Below are 21,799 nucleotides of genomic sequence, written 5' to 3' on the forward strand. Positions count from 1 at the left end.
TGTTATTACCATACAACTTAGGCTGTTAAGCTTAACCTCACTATCTGTCTGCATATCAAACATCTTAGGCATAATATGGAATAGGTATTTTTCATCATTTTTTGGCTATTTTTAAAAAAATTTTATTCTCATTAGTTATGTTTGTGATACATAATCATTACATTCACTGTGGAGAGTTGGTACATGTACACACACATTTCTTTTTCCCAGCATTAGATTTTGTTTTTATCAAATTAATTATCATAAACAGATTAATAGACTAATGTACTAAAACACACAAAACAGCTATACTAAATCAAAGTCCACTTTTAGATATGTGGGCCATTCTGGGTTATAGTAACTTTCCTATTATCTGTCTTTTACTTTGCTCTTTGTTTATATTTTGGTAGGGAAACTGTGAGATATTTAAGCTGTGTGTCTCATATCCTTCTCTCAACGTTGTGGTGCACCATTTTCCTATAAATGACTCAAGTTTATCTGTACCACAGAGTAGGGCTGTATTATGGGTGAGCACAACATTCTCTTTATCCATTTACTTGTGGCTGCACAGAGGCTGCTTCCAAGATTTCACTAGTATGAATCTTGCTGCTATAGACATGGGTGTACATGGATCATGATGTAACTCTTTCAGGAAGACAAAAGGGAAACAGCTGGGTCAAATGGAATTTCTAGTTTTAGTTTTTGAGGAATCTCCACACTAATTTCCATAGTTGGTGTACCTTACTCTCCCAGCAACAGTGAAGAGGGTTCTTCCACCTTCCCCATTATTGCGGCTTCTTCAGAATTCATTAGTTGGTGATTACTTGATAATGGCCATTCTTTCTGGAGTAAGATGGAACATCAGTGTTTTATTTAAAAATTTTTGTTGTTGTTGCGACAAGATATTGCTATGTAGTGAAGGCTGTCCTTGAACTCACTATGTATGTAGCTCAGTTGGCCTCAAATTCCCAGTGATCCTCCTGCCTCAGCCTCCTGGATGTTGGGATTTTAAGCATGTGTCACTATGCCGGGCATTTCATAACTTGCATTTCTCTGGTGACCAGCAACACTGAACATTTTTTTATGTCTTTATTCGCCATTTGTATTTTTTTATCTGAGAAGTATCTATTCGTTTCATATACCCATTTTTTAACTAGGTCTTTAAATTTTGGCAGTATAATTTTTTTGAGCCTTTAGATAGTCTAGATATTAGTCCTTTGAAGAGTAGCTGGCAAAACTTTTTCCCATTCTGTAGGTTGTCTCTTCATGTTGTTTGTGGTTTCCTTTGCTGTGAAGAAATTTTCTAATTTGATGTGATCCCATTTGTTGATTCTTGGTATTATTTCTTCTGCAGCCAGGATTCTGTATAGGTCTTTGCTATACCTGTGTCTTCAGAGTTTTACCTATTTTGTTTTCCATCTGATTGTTTCTGTTTTAATACTTAGATCTTTACTCCATTGGACTTACATTCTAATGAGTGAAACAGACAAGAAATAGGATAAATAAATAAATAAATGGAGTACATGGCAGGTGGGGATAAAGACTAAAGAGAAACCAAGTAGGAAATAGGGAGAATGAAGTCTAGAAGGCACAACATTTCAGGCTGAAGGAACAGAAAGTGCAAGTCCTTAAGGCAGGGAGAGCGAGGAAAGCATTACAGTTGAGGCAGTAGACCAGGAGGAGATGAAGTCAGAGGTGACTTGGGGCTGATCTTGTAAAGCCTTCTGGAAAACTGCAAGGCTGTCTTGACTTCCCACAGTGAGGGAAGACTGTGAAGTGCCATTCAGCTTGTCTGGTTCTGTTGAGAATATCCTGCAGTGCTCAAGGAAGGCAACAGAAAACCACTTAGGAGGTGTCTTACTTTCATGTGGTTGATACAGAATACCTGATACCCAAAGTTAAAGGAGGAAGGGTTTATTTACCTCACAGTCTGCAGAGGTTTCAGTCCACAGTTGGCTGGCTCCATAGCAGGGTGGGATAGCAGAGGGGCATCACATAGGAGAAAGAGTTCATGGTGGGCAGAAGGCAGCAAGGCAGTAAAGTAGCCAAGCAGCAAGGACAACAGCAGCCCTCTTTCTGTCCTTTGTATCCTATCCAGGGTACCCACGCATAGGGCAGGTAGCACTCACACCCAGGATGGGCAGCCTTAATCCTAACATCACCTTATGAATCAGTCCCAGTATCACATCCTTAATCACTCAACCTAGATCCAGCCACCTTGAAAAAGCCCCACCTGAGGGGAACTACCCGCTCAGGCCCCCTTCCTGTCCCTCTCTTGGACAGGAGCTTTCTTTCTCTCAATAAATATATTCTGCTCATAACCTCCATTTGTTCCTAAAATTCATTAATGTCTTTGCCCATTGCTCCCACCTCCTGCCCGCCTAAGCGAGTTCCCATTCTCTCAACCTTAGCCCCACATGGTTTTACACTATAAAAGTCCCTGGAAGAGACAGCTTCCCGGGGAACTACCCGCTCGGGCCCCCCTCCTGTCCCTCTCTTGGACAGGAGCTTTCTTTCTCTCAATAACTATATTTTGCTCATAAAAAAAAAAAGCACCCCACCTGAGATTGTGTGAGGCTTTGAGGGGGGGCATCTAGACACGAGCCATGACAGACAGCTATTGTAGTAATGCAGAACAGACATGATGTAGCTTAGACCAGGGTGACTGCAGTGGGAATACTGAGAAGTAGACAGGTGATGGGTATGTTTTGAAGGCCAGCCAATGGGATTTTCTTGCAAATTAAATGTGGGGGACAAAAGTAAAAGATGACTCAAGATTATTGGTTGAAAAAAAGAGGATTGCTATTTCTATACTTGGGAAAGATGGCAAGAAAAGCTATTTAGAAGCCACAGTTAGACTGCTGGGGACATGTTCAATGTAAGAAAACTATTTTGACATCCAAGTAGAGGTACTGAGTAGTCAGTTGGATGTGAGAGTCTGGAGCTCCTATATATAAATACAATAAATGACAAATACATTGATTATAACAAAAGCCACAGGGCTTGAATTGCATACCATGTAACACACATTCACCATGGCACCCGTTTTTATCTCCACGTAGGTTGTGTATAACATGCAACACATTATATTTTGGCAGTGAAGACAATACACAACTGTCCTTGTGTATACAAAAAGCCATACATATGACTGTTTAAAGTACAATTCATAAAAACTCATCACAAACACCCTGTAGCTGTCACAGCTAGCACTAAAAGTCACTTCCAGATGCCCCTCTCACCCAGCTCCTGACTTTAGAGAGGTCAAGTGACATTGCTGTCATCTGGGGAGAGGAGAATCAGTTTGTTGGGATCAGAGATAGACCTGTAGCCCAGCTTTCCTCCTGGCCCTTTCTTGCCTTTTGAGCCCTGTTTTCTGTGCTCTGCACTTGTATCCCAGGCTTCCTCTCACTCCTGCCCCGGGATAGTCTCCATCACAATGCATGCCCAGCCCCCAGCCCTACCTGGCTCTGTGCTGGGCCAGCCATGCCCCCAGAACACACATTAGCCTGGCATAGATGTGCAGGCTGGGACCAGGTAGCCAGCAGAAATGAGCTATCACTTAGCTGGTATTGGTGCCTGAGAGTGGCCCGATGTATCTCTCTTTTTTTTTTTTTTTTTGATACATCTCAAAGAGCCTGGGGCAGCCACTGCTAAACCTTTGCTCATAGCCTATGGGATGGTGACCTTCCCATAACCTAGAATCACCAGGAATGTGTAGGTCACTAGAGATCTTCCTAAAAATCTAATAAGTCTACCAATGGATTTTGTGTATTCATGGGCAGTTGTGTTATGTCTGCTGCATGTGTATCACCTGTGTCGGATGTCACACATGTCCCACCTCTACCAATGGCTCAGGATAAAGAGCAGATTTGACCCAGCTCGTAGCTCTTCATTACCCAACCCTGCATTTCTGCTCCTTCAACTCTTGCCTTGTCTGTGGAAAGAGCCGCAGCAACCACCTTAGGATCTGCTGTCTGTTGCACATATTGAGCCATCTCTCTGAGGCACTTCCTTGCTCAGGTGGTTTCAGTTTGAACTAAGCCAGGGGGAAGGGAGCCCACCCAGGGAAGGGGTAGTTGCTGGGAAGAAATGCATCCTAGGTGGAGGGGAGGATGTGAACAAAGGCCTGAGGTGGTGCAGCACTGCCCTTCTTCACTGGGGCAACGATGGTGTGTGGTAGCCTTGGCAGAAGCAAGGTTAGGAGGCTGGGCAGGGCATGGGCTTGTCCTATTCAGGAGGCTTCAGTGTAGGCTTAAGGAGGAAATGGGGAGCCACAATGGATTTGGGAGAACTTGCAGTTAATCAAGAGAAGATAACTTTTATCTTGCATGGTGCTTTGCATCCCACTCTCTGGTGCTCCCTTCATCTGCTCCACTACCCAGTAGAAGAAAATGAGCTGTCACACAGCAGACTAGTAGCAGACTTTGGTCGCCACACTCCCTGCCTTTTGCAATGACCCTCTTGGAACCTTTCTCATTGGCAGCTGGCAGGAACCCATCCCTAATCTTTACCAACCGGCATGAGGTGCAGTGGATAGACCTGGTGAAGCGGAATTATTCACGCCTCATCCCCATGCTCAAGAACGTTGTGGCACTAGATGTGGAGGTCGCCACCAATCGCATCTACTGGTGCGACCTCTCCTACCGCAAGATCTATAGGTGAGTGGCGCATCCCCTGCAGCCAGGCCTGGGGTGGTGGGGTGAGGGCTGGGCAGCAGGTGGAGTGTAAGAGCGACCTCTGCCTCAGTGTCTCAGAGCTGGGCTTGCAAAGGGTGCAGTGTGATTGTGGCTGTGGCACACCAGCACCTCACCCCCTGGGCCAGCTGGGCTGACAGGTCTGGTGGGAGAGCAGTTTTGAACCCACATAGCTGGGCTGTGTCTGACCAGGAGAGGGGAAGTGCAAGATACAGGAATTGTTCAACCAAGGCCAAAAGGAAGAACTCCCTGGCTCTGGCCAAGACTTCCAATGCAGCTCACATATCTGTGTATCAGACTCTGAGGGCTCTAAGATGACTCAGACTGGTCCCTGACTGAAGAATCCCACTTCCATCAATATGCTGACTTCTGTTATGGTGTCAGGGGAAGTACAAAGGAGACCTCTGGCCCAGCCTGAGAGCTAAGAAATTATTCGGAAAGGCAGTATCCCTGTACCTGAGTGTGACCTGTCTGTGGCCACAGCAGTGGACATTAGCACTTGGTTTATTTTTTGTTTTTGGTGCCAAGGACCAAACCCAGGGCTTCCAGCTTGCTAGGCAAGCATTCTAACACTGAGCCAAATCCCCAGCCCCTACATTAGCACTTGGGAGGCTTCTCACACTCTGGGAAGTCTCCTGTCTGTTGCCACCAGCCTACTCCCTGTATGTCTGGGTCCCCTTGGGCAGTCCTGTCCTTTCTTAAGATCCATTTGGCAGGACTGCTGATACCAGACCCTGGGTAGATACCAAGTCACTGTGGGAAGTATGATAGAGTAGCTGGGCAGGTGAGTGGATGGAAGCAGATATGCCAGGTTCTGTTCTGTAATGGCTAGATTCCTACCTGCCCCAAAGCAGAGCTATACTGAGTTCACATCAATGCACACAGGAACGGCTGAAGCATCTGTGACTAGAAGAGGAGCTTTTGTTTTTTGTATTTTATTTTTTGACACTGGGGATTGAATCCAGGACCTATATCCCCAACCTGTTTGTTATTCTCAGAGATAGTTTTGCTAAGGTGCTGAATTGCTCAGGCTGGGCACAATTTGTAGTCCTCTTGCCTCAGCTTCCTAGAGTACTGGGATTATAGGTCTGTGCCACCATACTTGGCTGGAAGAGGACTTGATGAGAGATTGGATATAGAGCTGAGGGAGGGAGGGAGGGTCAAAATTAACTTTAAGGGTTATTTTGGGGAACCTTGGAGATCTCTAGCTGAGGAGTTTTGTGAATGCTGCTCACTGAGGTGGGAGAAAGCACTGGAAGAGAACTGGGGTGGAGGTTGGTGGTCTGTCTGATTGACTGAGGAATGGGAACGAGGACGAATGATTTGGATGTGTTTGAGCTCAAAGTGTCCATGGAACATCAAAGGGCAGCTGGCTCTAGGAGAGTTGGTGGATTTCAAGAGTCAGAATTAAGGACAGCAATGGACTCTGAAACCAGTCAGCAGAGAGAAGGGTGTGAGAGGGAAGAAAGCCTTGGGAATAGCAGTATTTGGGAAACAAAGCCTTTGTAGTGGGTGCCTTATGAGTATCTATGTATGCATCCTCAGCCACTGCGTTCACTCTCAGTGGACTTCCTACCCTTGGTCTCTTCATCTTGCACCATGACAGCATCCTCACCAATTTCCTTGTTCTCGCTCCCCCTTCCCCTGCAATCCATCCACTTGAGTTTGTCTCACACACCTATCCCATCACATCCTGCTTAGTTACCCACTCCTTCTCCATGACCTGAGATAAAATCCCAGCACTTTGGCAGGGTATCCAGAGCTGATCAGGATGTGGCCACTGCCTGCATTTGTCTTATATTCCACAAGCCTGCTCTACTCCACTGAACACCTCATGATTCCACAACATGCTCACTGTGCATACACTGCTTACTTTGCCTGAACAGCTTTCTGTCTTTATGCCCATGGAAAACTATTCCATCAGAAATCTACTTCAGAGTCTTTTCCCAGTTTCCATGATATTGTGGTCTCCATTTCCATACTGCCATGTGTGGTGAAATTATACTGCGTTATGCCTGCCTGTAAGCTTCTGAATACCACTAGACCAGAGACTGCTGATTCAAACCTGTATCTCTGACTTGGTGGCCCAGGGAATGTGTTGAACAGAAATTAGCCAAGTTCCTCTAAAAGCCACTTTCATGGCCCAGAAAGAAGTGAAAGGGAAGGGTACACAAGGAGGTCCAGATGGGACCATGGGTGAAACATGTACCAATGGCCACCTCTCATTTTTCCTAAGTGCCAACATGGACAAGGCCAGCAACCCAGCAGACCAGGAGGTCCTCATTGGTGAACAGCTGCACTCTCCAGAGGGTCTGGCGGTGGACTGGGTTCACAAGCATATCTACTGGACAGACTCGGGTAATAAGACCATCTCAGTGGCCACACTTGATGGTCACCGCCGATGCACTCTCTTCAGCCAAGACCTCAGTGAACCCCGGGCTATTGCTGTGGACCCTTTGCGAGGGTAAGTGTCCCTACCCAAACTTCTTACTCCCCCACTGTAGGGGCTCAGTGGCTATGTTTCTGTCACAAGAGCTATCTTAGGGCTATAGAAGGCTCTGGGCCTCTCAGACAATGGCTGTGAAGAAGAAAGTCCGCTTAGGTCCCTCACCCTGTCAACCTCCCCTCAAAACACGCTTGAGATTTGTTTTGGATATTGGTCTCTGGGTTCTCTCTGGATGCCCTGCTCATTCATTTTATCACATAATTGGACCAATTCAGAGCAGAGCAGGGCTCAGGAGGCTGCCTGCGAGAAGCTCCTGGGATAGAGGTCTTTCTTCAGGTCGCTGCAGATAGGCATCTGGCAGCTGTTCACACCTCAGGGGCAGGGAGCTATTTTCTTCCTATAGGACCTATTTCATTATAGGGAGCCTCTGCCTACTAGAAAGTCCCCTCCCCACCCCATCTGTTTCTATAGCTTCCTTCACTGGCCTTAAGTGTTACCTGAGTCATGCCTGCAAGATAGCCAGCAAGATTTGTGGTCAAGATCACTGGATCTGTTCTGCCCCAGCTACCTAGCTCTATCACACCCTCACCTCCTTACTGCCTTTTCTGGCCACAGCTCAGTTTCGGGGGTTAGGAATCCTGAACAGAGCAGGTCTCTCCTTTCCTTGGGGGAAGTATCTTGAGATGCATCAGTTTTTCAGCAGTTGTGCCATGTTACATTTACTAGCTTCACCAGTTTCTTCCTTCTACTGTTTGCTTAGCTGTTAAAAAGAAGAAACTTCTTCAGGTGAGCATAGCTGGCTGGGGCTAGCCACGTGCGAGGGTGTGAGAGGCCATGGGACATAACTCATCCTGCTCCCTTCACATTTGTGGCTGCTCTGAGAGACACTGAGCTTTCTCTTCAGCCCTTGCTTCAGCCCTGTTCACTGTTCTCATGCAGAACTGGTGAGCTAGCACCCGACATATCCTGTGCCCTCAGCCATGTGATTATGTTCACCTTGATCCACTGTGTGTCTGTCAGCATCCCAGCAGGAAACCTACTGCATACTAACTGAAGATAGGTGGGAGAGGATTCAGTAAGGGACTGTTTACAAAGGCGTGTGTAAGGTCTGATGAACTCTTGGATGAGTGGGCCTCGGGTCAATAGTAGGGAGCCTTACTTGAGTTGGGAATGTCATCCATTCTGGAAAGAGTTCGTATGGACTCCTCCAACCACAGTGGGAGAGATGGGCCCACAGGCCATATAGCCAAAGCTTGGTGCACTTGTGGGAATCTAACTTTCCTCAGGTTCTTAAATGAGCTGAAGACAGGACCTGCAAATTCTGAGAGTTGATACTTCCAAGGGATTTCTGAGGGCTTTCTAGTGTTCATTATGCATAATCCTCAACTATTCTGTGGGTATTTGGGCCTTTGTGACTCAGACCACCCCAATTGATGTCCCTACCAAGAAGCCAAATTGGGTTCTTCTTTCAGGTTCATGTATTGGTCTGACTGGGGGTACCAGGCCAAGATTGAGAAGTCGGGGCTCAACGGTGTGGAACGGCAGACTCTGGTGTCAGACGATATTGAATGGCCCAATGGAATCGCCCTGGGTGAGCCCTGCCTCCCTGGGTCGGGAGCCTACTCTCGCACCTGATCTTGGAGCCTCAAGGGTCTTTTTCTGGGTCCACTCTTAGAGCTAGTACCTTTGTTCTTTGATGGTTGTTGTCATAGGCTGGGTTCATTCAGTATGAGGCCTGGGAATGTGGGAATAGACAAGCAGATATCCAGGCTGGGGTCCCAGGTTAATGACCTGATCCCTCCTTGCCTTCCTCCTCCCCAAGATTTGCTGAACCAGCGTTTGTACTGGGTGGACTCCAAGCTGCACAAACTGTCCAGCATTGACTTCAGTGGAGGCAACAGAAAGATGCTGATTTCTTCTTCTGATTTCCTGGGCCACCCCTTTGGGATAGCTGTGTTTGAGGTGAGCCCTGTGAGGGGAAGCGTGGTCCTGCTAGGAAGCCGAACCCTAGAGACTTGTCCAGATGGAAACGAACAGGGAAGCCAGCTGAAATAGACACAAACTGAAGGCTGCCTCCATACAAAGGCCTTGCTGTCCATTGTCTGCTTGGCAGTTTTCCTGTGCTCACTTCCCAAGAGCACTTTCTCATAGTCCTTCTCATAGGTGAGTTGCTAGACACAGATCTTCCTGTCTGCACCCAGAGCACCCAGTACTATACCACATACACAGAAGACGCCCAAGACAGAGAGGAAGGGAAGAAGCAGTGCACACTGCCATAGAATTTTTACTGTAGCAAATGGCCTAAGAGATGCTCTGAAGTTCAGCATATTTCCGCTGACCTTTGCTGGGCCCTGGGATCAGAAAAGTGAGTCAGACATTATTTCAGGCTTCACGAAGCTCCAGGAAGGTGAGGAGTCAAGACCCTCTGGTGTCCTGACCCTAACAATCTTTCTTCTTGGGGAATGAGGAAAGCAGAAATTACCAAGTTTGCACACACCCACCTCTTCAGTAAAACTAATTGCCACCAAGGGGAGGGAAAGCAAAAGGACAGTGCTTTCTGGTAGAAACTGGCAGGATTTTCTTGGAGTAGCTTCACTCAGCACTGCTCTAAAATTGTGAGCAGATCTCCACCTCTAAGTCTAGCTCCTGCTTCAAAAGAGAGACAGGTATGTTTGGACACGTGTATACATGCTTGAGTGTAGCTTTGGAAGGTGGCAAGTAATTGTATGTGCATGCGTAAGTATAAATGCATCAGTGAAAATGTGCATTCCTCTGTGTGCTGAGTTTGTGAGTTTAAATGTGTATCCCAATATTTAATATATTAGGCAAGCTTATTTAGGTACAAATATGACTTTATGTGTGTAGATTAACTCTTGACTATATATATTCTGGATTTGTCTGTAGGGATACATGGATTTACCTTCAGATGTTTGTCTAGGCTTGTACTGATTCAACCATGTGGACTCCAGTGTGTGTCTACCCAGGGGCTATGAAGGTCCAGCACCCTTCGGTAGCTCACACATCCCATCCCCTCCTGTCTTGGTCCTAGGTGTCTGTAATAGCTAAAGAGACCCAACCTTGGGCTTCTGCTGGCTCCAGGAAGCAGGCATAACTTAACATTAGTAGTTTAGTGGCCTTCTGGTCAGAGCATAGAATTACCAGCTGGTCCTCTCAGATAGAAACCAGAGTTTACTTCATAGATCAGAGACTGAGAGTCCCATTGAGAATCTGGACAGAATAGCTCAGGTGAAAGGTCAGGACAATTCTTGTCACTATGGTTTGGGGCCAAGTTTTCAGACTGACATCATAAGTTGAAACTCATTTCCTGTCCTCTGCATCTGTTCCTCACAGGACAAGGTGTTCTGGACAGACCTGGAGAATGAGGCCATTTTCAGTGCAAATCGGCTTAATGGCCTAGAAATCTCCACCCTAGCTGAGAACCTCAATAACCCACATGACATTGTCATCTTCCATGAGCTGAAGCAGCCAAGAGGTGAGCTCTCTATCTTCCCTGGTCACTTGCCTCCCTCCTCCCCCTGCACTAGGTGAGCTGTGTTTATCTTCATGTCATATTCCAGGAATAACAACAATCTCCTGTAGAATGCATTATCATCACTTATTTGTCTCCTTGTCTCAGACCTTTGTGAAATAAGGCTGGGTATAAGTAAACAAATACATTTCCTTTTCTCAGCAATTCGAAGTATGCACGTTACCCTTACTAACAGTTGAGGAAACTGAAGTTGAGAGAGGTAAAATAATGTTAGCAGGTAGCAGAACTGATACCTAAGCACAGGCCCATTAAGTTCCAAAGTGCTTTTTAACCACGACACATTGCTTTTCATTTGCTATTTGTACCCATTTTATAGCAGTATAAACTAATGTGTCCTAAGGGCACACAGTAAGTCAGCTTGTGGGCTGGGAATAGAATCCAGGAATCTTGCTATTAGGTTTCTCCTTATCATTAGGCAATAGTAATTCTGACGGTAGCTGAGGTGTTGGCTGCCAGTGTGAAGGTGGGAAAGCAAAAGAAGGTAAAGTCAGGTTAGTGCCTATTTCTACATCTAGAAATTTAAGAGAAATGGTGATATGGGGGAGAAAGCCCACATAGGATTTATAGTCCGTACTTCAATTTAAATTCTGCCTATAAAATTCCTAGAGGTGTATGTTGGACAAGTTTGTTCTCTTTGAGGCTACATGGCTTTAATCTGTCAATATGGCCCATAACACCCAGCTCTAGAAGTGGTGTAAGAGTCAAATGAGAGTAGGAACAAACATTAGGTACAGCGCTAGAAGGCATCCAGTTGATGTGCTGGAGAAAACTTATGAGAAACAGAATGGATGGGCATTATCCTTGGAAGGTGGGAAGACCTGCCTTGCTCCATCTGTGCCTTAACTTCCTGTCTCTGCCCTTAGCTGAAGATGCTTGCCAGCTGAATGCCCAGCCCAATGGAGGCTGTGAGTACCTGTGCCTTCCTGCTCCTCAGATAACCAGCTACTCTCCCAAGTACACGTGTGCCTGTCCTGACTTGATGTGGCTGGGCCCAGACATGAAGAGGTGCTACCGAAGTAAGCAGGGGTCCCAGGAGAGGTGCCCCTGGCAGTGCCAGAGCCCACCGTGTGATACAGTGTGCTCTGGGGGTTTCTCTGTTCTCTGGGTACTCCTTGCCTTTCCACGCTCCCCTTTCTTTTCACCTTCTTTGAATGCTCATGTCCCCTGAGGCCTTCCAAGGCTTTTTCTTTTCCCAAGAAAAAATGCACATATAGATAAAAAACATTTTAATTCAACTTCAGGTGATTTCTGGAACCCATTCAAAACTTCAGGTTCAAAACCCTTCATCTCTACAACTTCACTTACTATTTATACATGATAACTATGGACTGGCCTGTTTTTTTTTTTTTTTTACCTAGGACTGAGACACCACATAAAGCCTTTTTGCTACATGATTTGTGCTAATTGCCAGAAATACTTCAACCTAGAAATTAGATTTACTTCTCACTTGTGATACAGAGCCAAAGCCTTTTGTTTAAGCACAAGTTGGCTGCATTGCTTATGATTTCCTGGTTCAGTTGTTTAAAGTGGAACAAAAATTTATACCAGTGATGTTACAAAATGCTTCTAAAATGACTCATCTTTATCCAAAGGGAAGTACTTAGGACTCGTCTGAAAAAGAACTTAGGACTCATCCTTCAAGGAATAAGGGAAGGCTTCACAGAAGTGGCCTCTGAGCTAAGCCCTGAGGTTAAGTTCCTGTATATAATTCATAGAGGCAGTATCTTTTACCATACCAGAGCAACAAAATGCACTGTCCAAGTGACCTCCATGGTCTTTCCTTCTAGCACCTCAATCTACCTCAACTACGACGTTGGCTTCTACTACAAGGACAGTAGATGCCACTACAAGAGCCCCTGGAACCACCATCCACAGCTCCACCTACCAGAACCACACTACAGGGACAGCAGGCCTGACAGCTGCAGTCTCAAGCTCAGCCAGTGTCCCTGGGGCTCCCAGCCTCAGCCCATCTACCCTGAGCCCTGCAACCAGCAACCACTCCCAACACTGTAAGGAAATGAGCTCTGCATTCTTCTATGACAGGGGAAGGTCCTCGGGAAGCCAGGTTGGGGTGTGAGGAAGAGAGATCACACCAAAGCTGAAAATGTGTGTTTCTAAAAGGAAGCAGAGGAAATGAGAGCAGAGGAATGCCAGCTTGAGGTTTAAGAGTCTTGAGCGGCCTTAGCTTACAGGGAGTCTGCAGGAAATCTACGTCATATCTCTAAGCCTGTTTTTTCTCCAATAAAAGAGAAAGAAGAACCAAACCCCAGCCTGTTTGTCAAGGTTGGCCATAGAAGCTGAGGAGGAAGTATTCACTCGGCCTCTGCTGCAGGGTGTGTGTGTTTCCTATGGCACTGATGGGTGTACGGGGGGTTGGGGTAGCGGGTCCCTCAGGGTTCAGAAGCTCTGCTCTCAGCTCTCGTCAGCCTCAGCGAGCTGCTCTCATTGCAGGACCTATAACCACAGCCTACTTGTAGTGTTTCTAAACCCTGCTATGAACATAATTAAGTTTACTACTTAAAAGTTGTAATTGTCACTGCTCAACTGTTCTATTTCACTAACCACAAAATACCTTTTTAACTGAGTTAACCTGACAGGGGAGTTCATTTGAAAGGATGTTAACTTTTACATTTTTTCTATACATAAGTGGCCTAGACACCAAGCAACCTGGTGACATCTTTCTGATTGGGCCTGTTCTGTGGTGGGAATCCAGATTTACAGAGTTGAGTACTCACCCTTAAGTTTGGAGAGGCAGGAGGAAAACTCATGAATTTCACTCCCGCTCACCTGGGAGCAGCATCTCTGCTAGCCTCCCCCACAGACTTTCTCAAAGTGGAGGTTTAATAAGAGGACAGCAGCACATCCACTGTTAGCTTTGTAAGCAGTACAAGTCTTTTTTTGATTTGCTTGAGGTGAGTTGGAGAACTGGACACACTAAAAGGATAGAATCTAGACCATTGCTAAAGAGCAGTCACCTCACTCAGAGCAAATGTGGGTGGTAGCCCCTCTGCATGCCTTAGGCAGCTTGTTTGACTAAAGTACTGTAGAGATGTTATAATGAAGATGATTGTAAGAGTAAGAAAGATGGCACAGCATATTTTAAAAAAATACAGGTCATTTTCCAAACATTTTTCAGTTTAGAATATACTTTAATTTAGGCCTTACCACAACCCCCACTCACCATACTCTTTGAAATATGCAGAGCTGTACTAGGCACAATGCTAAGTATATTACTTACCATATTTAGTCTTTACCTATCCCTAAGAGATAGATAATAACATTGTCCCTGCTTTCAAGATGAGTAAGTATAGCGTCATATACAAAGTCTGCCAAAAATGTATATACACTTCAGCAGTTGGCCATATCACTAAATGTCTGGGAGCTAATGGCCTCCACTTTGAGCCCCTCTTATAATTATGGAAGCCAGAGGTAACTTGTATTAATCTCATGTCTCAGTAAGTCTAGCATTAAAATATTTATACAATTTTTTTTTTGGTACATACATTTTTGGGAAGACTTTGTATATAAATTTGCCAAAGTCATATAGAGACTGAGTAGTAGAAATGGGATTTGAACCCAAGAAATCTGCCCCAGGAGCTCAAGTCTACTACACTATTATGACCTAATTTAATCACTTAGAGAAACTAAGCTAATAATGCTAATGGACAGACCACCAAAAAATAAGAGACCACGCAATGAATACTGGGTGAAAAGCACAGTGGCCCAGTGCTCACTCTATCAAGCACAACCCCAGCTTTCTGCCACTGTGATGCTGCAGGGATTGGGTCATATGTCCTATGTTTAAGTCTCAGCTGGACTGCTTACTTGGAAAATTCAGTTTTCCCACCCCTCTGCCGCTTGCCTCACAGGAGTCTCAGGATCTGGAAAGCCTGAGTTATTAAGCATTAGCCAGACTCATCCTTTTAGAGTTAGAAAGAGAAGCAGTTGGTAGCTTTTACTGTTTAAGGCCAGTCAGGACTTGGATTCACAGTTACAGAGTAAATGTTTTTGTTTTGCAGATGGCAATGAAGGTGGCAAGATGGGCTCAACTGTCACTGCTGCTGTCATTGGGATCATTGTACCCATAGGTAAGTGTGAAAAGAGTCTGCCCAGGGCCTAAAGAAAGATGCTAAAAGGAAGAGAATTTAGCACACTGACCTGCCTCACTGACTGGTTCTGCCCTGGCAGATTTTCTGCTCCCTCCCAGGCATGATTTAATTTGGTTTCTAAGCATGGCATACAAGGTTTTTCAAGATCCTGGTCCCAGGGAACCACCCATCTGCATCTGTCCCCAGTCCTTATTCACACCCGGCACACCCACCACATGAAGACCCGAGTGGACGCTCCCTGGGGACAGGACTCACAGCTTGCTTACAACTTGCCTACTCTTCATTCCTAGCAGTGTCTGGTGCATAGCAGGAAATTAAGTATTTGCTGTACTGTCAGTAGAGCTGCTTGGCATCTCTTGAACAGGTTATACTATCCTGTTTTCTGTTTAATTTTCAACATTTATCAAGCAGTTACTATATGTTACCCTGTGATAAGGGCAGAGGAAGTGGCTAAAGATGAATAAGACTTGGTCTTGTCTTATTACAAAAGTTAAATTTTTGGTGAAGAGACACATAAAATTGATGTTTGGTATGACATGGTAAATCCTAAGATGAAGCTATGTGTACTGAAGGATGTGTAGATGAAGTACTTTGCTTAGACTGGAAGAGAAGGGAAGAGGCCCAGGAAGGTTTTTTCTAGTGGCCATGGTCTTTGAGCTGAGTGAGCCCAGTGAAGAAGGATCAAGAGCAAGCAAAACAGTACAGACAGTATCTGCCAAGCCAGGAGAGGGAAATGGCAGGGACCAGAACAAAACATCTGTTAGGATGGCAAACAGAAGGATAGGGCTGATTCATTCTCCCACCCTGATGTTCACAGAGTCTCAATACATCCTCTCCTACCAGCCTCATCTCTTCGCAGGATGTCTGAATTGATGGGCTTGCCTCCTTTACTTGCTCATCAATTATTTTAAGGCCAGGGACTTGGTATCCTCAGAATCCTCAGTGTAGTGGTGAGTTAGTAAATGTGTTAAAAAACTTCTCCCCTGTTCAAGACACTGTACAAATGCTAAGAATTCAGGGAGTACAAAGACTTTAAGGTTTTAACATCAGGGTTAACTCAGTCATACAAAGTAGACATTAACGCATTCTATAATATTTATAAGAGAGGCGTGGCATGACAATCCTGTGGAGGTGAGTCCACAGTGAAAGAGTGCTTCTGGAGAGGATGGCATTTGAAAGAATCCAAAAGAAAATACAAGGTAATACACTATTATTCCAGGCTTATTCTGAGTGGAATGAGTGAAAGACAACCCCATTCCTACTATACTGTGCTCTGAAAGAGCCATACAGGCTGTTCCACAAATACAACCCAGCCTGACAAAATCTGATAATCTAAGGGGTGAACATGCCTTATTTCCCTGGGAGGTAGAGTAACTTTTCATAACCTTATTGGCCATTTTTTAAAAATTACAATCGAATTTTATTAAGGTTATTTTTTCTGTATTTAAGAGGATCTTACAGGGTCAGGGTCTACAGGGTCTCACTACATAGATCAGACTTATGAGTCTCCTGTTTTCAGCATTCCAAGTGGTGGGATTACAGGTACAGCCACCATGCCCAGTCTAAATCTCCATCTCAGCTCCCCCCATGGGTGAGGCTAGTATGGCACGCTGGGGATAAAACACCAGCTGCTGTGCTCTGCCTAAGCAGGTGCTCTAGTCCGCTGAGCTGTCAGGCTGCTTATTGGCCATTTGTTTAGACGTCATCCTTTTTTTAAATTTACTTTTTTATTGGTGCTTGGTATCAAACCCAGGGCCTCATACATACTAGGCAAGTGCACGCTTTATTCCATTTTACCCTTTGTGAATTGCTTATTTATACTCTTAGTTTTTGTTGGCTATCTTATTTGTAGAAATATTTATACATAACAAATATTAAAACTTTTATAATGTATATAGTAAATATTTTCTCCCAGTCTGACAATAGGTTTTTAGATTTCTTTATGGTATCTTGCTATGCATAAATTTAAAACTATATATATTAGATCTGTTAAGTCTTCATTTTATTTTATTTTTATTTTTTTGTTTTTATATTTTAGGGAAGGGTCTACAGGGTGTTCAGGGTCTCACTACTAGATCGGACTATAGTGATTCACCTGTTTACAGCCTCCCAAGAGCTGGGATTACAGGCGAGTGCCACCACACCCAGTCTCAGTTGTGGTCTCAGCATGCCCCAGGGGCGGGGCTGGCACAGCAGGCCCTGGGGATTGAACCCCCAGCCCCTGCACCTGCTTGCAGGAGCTTTAATCTGCTGAGCTATTTGGCCAGCCCTATATCTTTTCTTTCTGATTTAACTTGTCACCTTTATTATAAACTACATACCTATACATACTAGACTACATTCCACAAGTTACGTACTTTTATGTACAAGTAATAGTATCTACCATGTTACACTCACAAGTTTCTCATATTTTTATTTGGTTTCTCCTTGAGATGAACTTTAATCAATTTTGTAAAAACAATGATGGAATTTTTATTGAGACTGCCTTGGATATATAGATTTTTGTGGGGAGAATTTACAGTTTTTAGAATATTGATATCTCCCATCCAGAAACATGACATCTCTTTATTTCCATCTTCTTTTATGTCTTTTCGTAGAATTTTATAGATCAGATAAGACTTAGTGTATTTCTTATTAGGCTGTCCCAAGTATTTTATAGGTTTTGTTGGGGTGCTATGAAAGTGTTCTTATTCCATTACATTTCCTATTGGTTAGTGTTGACAGAAACAAAAGCTATTTTTCATGTTCATTTAGGTTGACTCTTGGTGAACTATTTCCAATAGTTATTTAAGTGCTTCACACGAACATCTATTTGTAATATGTATTCTGTATATACAAGCCTCTGTTAATAGTCTGAACTTTTTCCTTTTCCTGTATTTATGTTTCAATCAAATTTTTTATGTTAATATTACATGATTAGATTGCTAGGAAGATTTTTTTTGTGTGTGTGGTACTGGGGATTGAACTCAAGACCTTGTGCTTGACAGGTAGGCACTTATTCTACTGAGCTATCTCCCCTGCTAGGAAGATAAATAGGAGCTATACTGAGAGCATTCTTCTCTGATTCTTGTCTTTAATGGGTATCAATTATTGAAGTCTTACTCAAGTAGTGACTCTCTGGAACATCCTAGATGGTTAATCGTCCAGCCTTCACTGAAAGGCTCCAAGTGATTGCTTACTACCTGCAAGGCTGCCTGTTCCATTTTTGCCCAGGTCTGTTATGGAGCACTTTCCTTTTCTCACTATTGTATTCCTTTATTCTGTCTGTGTTACCCTTTGGTGTCCCTTTTTAGAAATGCTCTTCTGGTGGAGCCCCAGCTTGGGAAAGAATTACTCCAGCACCACCCTTCACCCTCCCATTTGGTGAGGGAATGGTTTTCTTAGCAATCCAGGGAAGCAGCAGCACTGGGGCAAAGGATATAGGGAATTCTCACTCATTCAGAGAGAGAAATTGGCTGGGGGGCATCTTGGGTAGGGACCAGCTGAGCTGAGAACTCAGCAGCTGCCAGATCCATTTAGAGGTGCCTAGCGAGGCTCAGACCTCAGGAAGGTGTGCTGATGGCTGTAGGCTGAATGAGTCTGGTCCTGACCAGAAGTTGCAGGCTCGCTGAGATTTCCACTACCCTGCTACTGTGGCTTGCTGGGATAAGTCACCATAGATCTGGATTCTGTCTGCACACATTCTGTACCAGTGACAGCAGAGACATACCTGGAAGTTTGCTTTTTTTCTTCGTCTTGGTTGTTTTCTTTTGTTGTGCTCGTGGTGGTGGTGGTGATTGGAGTTTTTTTAGGTGTTTTGTTTTGTTTTTCCCTTCATTGTTTGATCTTATTTTTATGAGTGTGAACATGGTTTCTGGCCTCTTTGTGGTTGTGATTCTGTTTTGTTATTCCTTTTATCTTTTCTCTCTTTTCCTCTAGTCTTCTGCACCAGTTTCCAAAAGTTAGCATCATCTCCCTTTGTGCTCCAGCCTTATTCCTAATCACTTCCTCTTGCACTTCTCTATTTTCTCCCTAACCCAATTTAAATTTTTAAGCTCTGAGGGCAAGTTGACATACAAGGACTTGATATACCGCATCTAATTTTATGGTTTGTTTTAGATTTCATTGTATAACCACAGTCTGGTTCATACAGTTAAGGTGGCAAATTAATGGTTAGCTCAGTTTGTTATTTTCTAGGCTGTGTTTGACGCTGTTGTTATTGCTAATGGTATCACTGTAGCCAAAAGTGACATTTGTTCTAAACAGCTGTTCTTCCTCGTATTCTAAGACTTGAGATTGACTAAGGGTCACAGAAAACACTATGGCACAGTGCCAAAGAACCAGGGTCTGGGCCAAACAGGCAGCAACTTCCCATCTGAAATAAATTGAAGAGGTAGGATAGTGCTATAGACAAAAAACCAGCTCTACCTTGAGAAATAGTCATTTCCTAAGGGTTGTAAACACCAGCAATAAAGTAACCCATCATAGGCAGTTTACAAGCATTACCCCAGGAATTAAACTAAAAAAGAAAATTAGGAGGCACTTAAGCAAGATGCAACCTGAGGTGTCTAGTTCACCAAAGGCAAATCCAGGAGGCAATCAGGTGGGATAGTATGAAAGCCATACACCTGACTTCTCTGAAGTGGTAAGAACAAAGCAATTGAATGAGGTTTAGAAAAAAAATCATAGCAGAAATGATTTCTTAGGGCTGGCCAGATAGCTCAGCAGATTAAAGTGCCTGCTTAGGAGATGCAGGGGTTGGAGGTTCGATCCCTGGCCTGCTGTGCCAGCCCCGCCCCCGGAGTGTGCTGAGATGGTGATTAAGACTGGGTGTGGTGGTGCACACCAGTAATCCCAGCACTTGGGAGGCTGAAAACAGAATCACTATGAATCTGATCTACATAGTGAGACCCTGTAGACCTGCACTAAAATACCAAAAAAAAAAAAAAAGATTTCTTAGATAACTGCAGAGATGCTGTCCATAATGAACACCATGCCTAGTGACTCTAGAGCAGATACAGGCAAAAAAGTCAAGGAGCTTTAGAAAACTATGGAAGCTATGAATGATCAGCCTAGAAAAAAAAGGAATATATAAAGCAGATTCAAGGAAGGGTCCAGGAGAATAAAAGTTACATTGAAAGTATAGACAGCAGATTAAGCCAATGTAAGGACATGATCTTAGATACAAAAGACAGGCTTGTGGTTAGCAATCAAGAAAATAAAGATTTTTTTTTTAAAAAAACAGCACAGGACCCTGCAAAATTAATATAGCAGCTGCTAGATGAGGCAAAGAAGAATAATTTATGATTGACTGGAGCCAATGAAAAAGCAGAAGATAGCACAAATCATATAAAAAATACTGGTCATAGACCATGGCAGAAAACTTTCCTGATAGAGAAAAAGAATTTGACATATAAATATGTGAAGCATATAGAACTCCACGATCAAAAAATAAAATCCTACAGCAGGCATATGACAGTCAAGATTCCAAAAAATTGAACACAAGAATAGAATCATAAAAGCTGTTAGGGAAAAGATAAAAACTACCTATAAAAGAAAGCCCATCAGAATCACAGCTGACTTCTCAGCACAAACCCTCAAGTCAAGTCAAGGAGAGTTTGGAGTGAAGTATTTCAAGTTCTAAAAAAAAAAAAAAGACAACCTCCAACCCAGATTGATATATCCTGCAAAACTATTATTTTCAAAAATGATGCAGAAATAAAATACTTTCATGACAAAGAACACCTGAGGAAACTTAGCATCACCAGAGCAGCACTCCAAAATGTTTTGCAAGACACTATAGAAAGAGAACAAGAACCACAAATCCATGAACCCCAACAGAAGGAATCATCAGGCAAAGCAAACAAATGGGGGGTTGGAGGGAGCACCAACAACAGAAAAATAACATCACAAGGATAAGTCTATATGTATCAGTGATAACCATCAATGTTAATGATCTCAGTTCACCAATCAAATGACACAGGCTGGCAGAATGGATCAAGAAGCAAGATGTAACAATATGCTACATACAATAAACACATTTAGTTCAATAAGAAATTTATAGACTTAAAGTCAAAGATTAGAAAACAATACTCCATGTAATAGGAAATCACAAAAAAAGCCGGGGTAGCTATTTAATTTGCAAACAAAGTGAATTTCAGGCCAAGACTGATTAAGACAGAGACAAAGAAGGTCACTCCATCCTTATAAAGGGAACAATCCAAGAGGAAGAGATATCATATATATATGTGCAACAAATACCAGTGTACCCAACTATATAAAACATATGAATGGGCATGAAAAAATCAAATTAAGCACTAAAACAATTGTATTGGGGGACCTCAATCCCCCACTGTCAGAAAAAGACAGATCAACTAGGCAAAAGATCAACAATGAAATATTAAAACTGAACCAAACTTTTGAACAAATGGACTTAGTAGATGTCTATAGAGGGTTCTACCCTATAACATCATGGGAAGTTCTCCAAAATAGGCCACATACTAGCTCATAGAAGATGCTTCAGTAAATGTGAAGGAATTAAAATTATCTTATGCATACTGTCAAAGCATAGTGCAATGAAATTGGAAATCAATGGTAAAAGAAACCACAAGAACTTTATAAACACATGGAAATTAAATAACATCCTCTGGAACAACTAATGGGTGATAGATGAAATTGAAGAAGAAATTAGACCATTTCTACAATTAAATGACAGTGACAATACAACATACTGAAACTTATGGGACACAATGAAAGCAGTCCTAAAAGGGAAATTTATAGCATTGAGTACCCATCACAAAAACAGCAAGAGCTAATAACTTAATAGTGAACCTCGAATTTCTAGAAAAAAAAAAAAGAGCAGCCTAAGCCAAAAAAAGCTCAGGCAAGGGAGGAAATTATAAAGATCAGAGTAGGGGCTGGTGAGATGGCTTAGTGGTCTAAAGCACCTACTTAGAACAAGCTTAGCAAAGCACATGGATCGCGGTTCAATCCCCCAGCACCACATGCCAGTCAGCCTCGCCCCCAGGCGGGCTGAGCTGGC

The 21,799-nt window shown here is 43.6% G+C and overlaps 1 protein-coding gene across 1 annotated transcript in view; it reads left to right on the forward strand.

Moving 5' to 3' along the window:
• Lrp8 (LDL receptor related protein 8) overlaps window positions 1-21,799 on the forward strand; it is a gene marked incomplete at its 5' end in the record, with an annotated part of 81,968 nt that overhangs the window by 50,328 nt on the left and 9,841 nt on the right. Inside the window, 8 exons of the mRNA XM_023724185.1 lie at window positions 4,463-4,637; window positions 6,910-7,137; window positions 8,592-8,710; window positions 8,942-9,081; window positions 10,471-10,612; window positions 11,533-11,685; window positions 12,457-12,678; window positions 14,689-14,757. Coding sequence (XP_023579953.1) covers window positions 4,463-4,637; window positions 6,910-7,137; window positions 8,592-8,710; window positions 8,942-9,081; window positions 10,471-10,612; window positions 11,533-11,685; window positions 12,457-12,678; window positions 14,689-14,757 — 1,248 coding nt within the window. The remainder of the gene's footprint in view (window positions 1-4,462; window positions 4,638-6,909; window positions 7,138-8,591; window positions 8,711-8,941; window positions 9,082-10,470; window positions 10,613-11,532; window positions 11,686-12,456; window positions 12,679-14,688; window positions 14,758-21,799) is intronic.

Source organism: Octodon degus, unplaced genomic scaffold, assembly GCF_000260255.1.
Source record: "Octodon degus isolate 3935 unplaced genomic scaffold, OctDeg1.0 scaffold00107, whole genome shotgun sequence".
NCBI lineage: Eukaryota > Metazoa > Chordata > Mammalia > Rodentia > Octodontidae > Octodon > Octodon degus.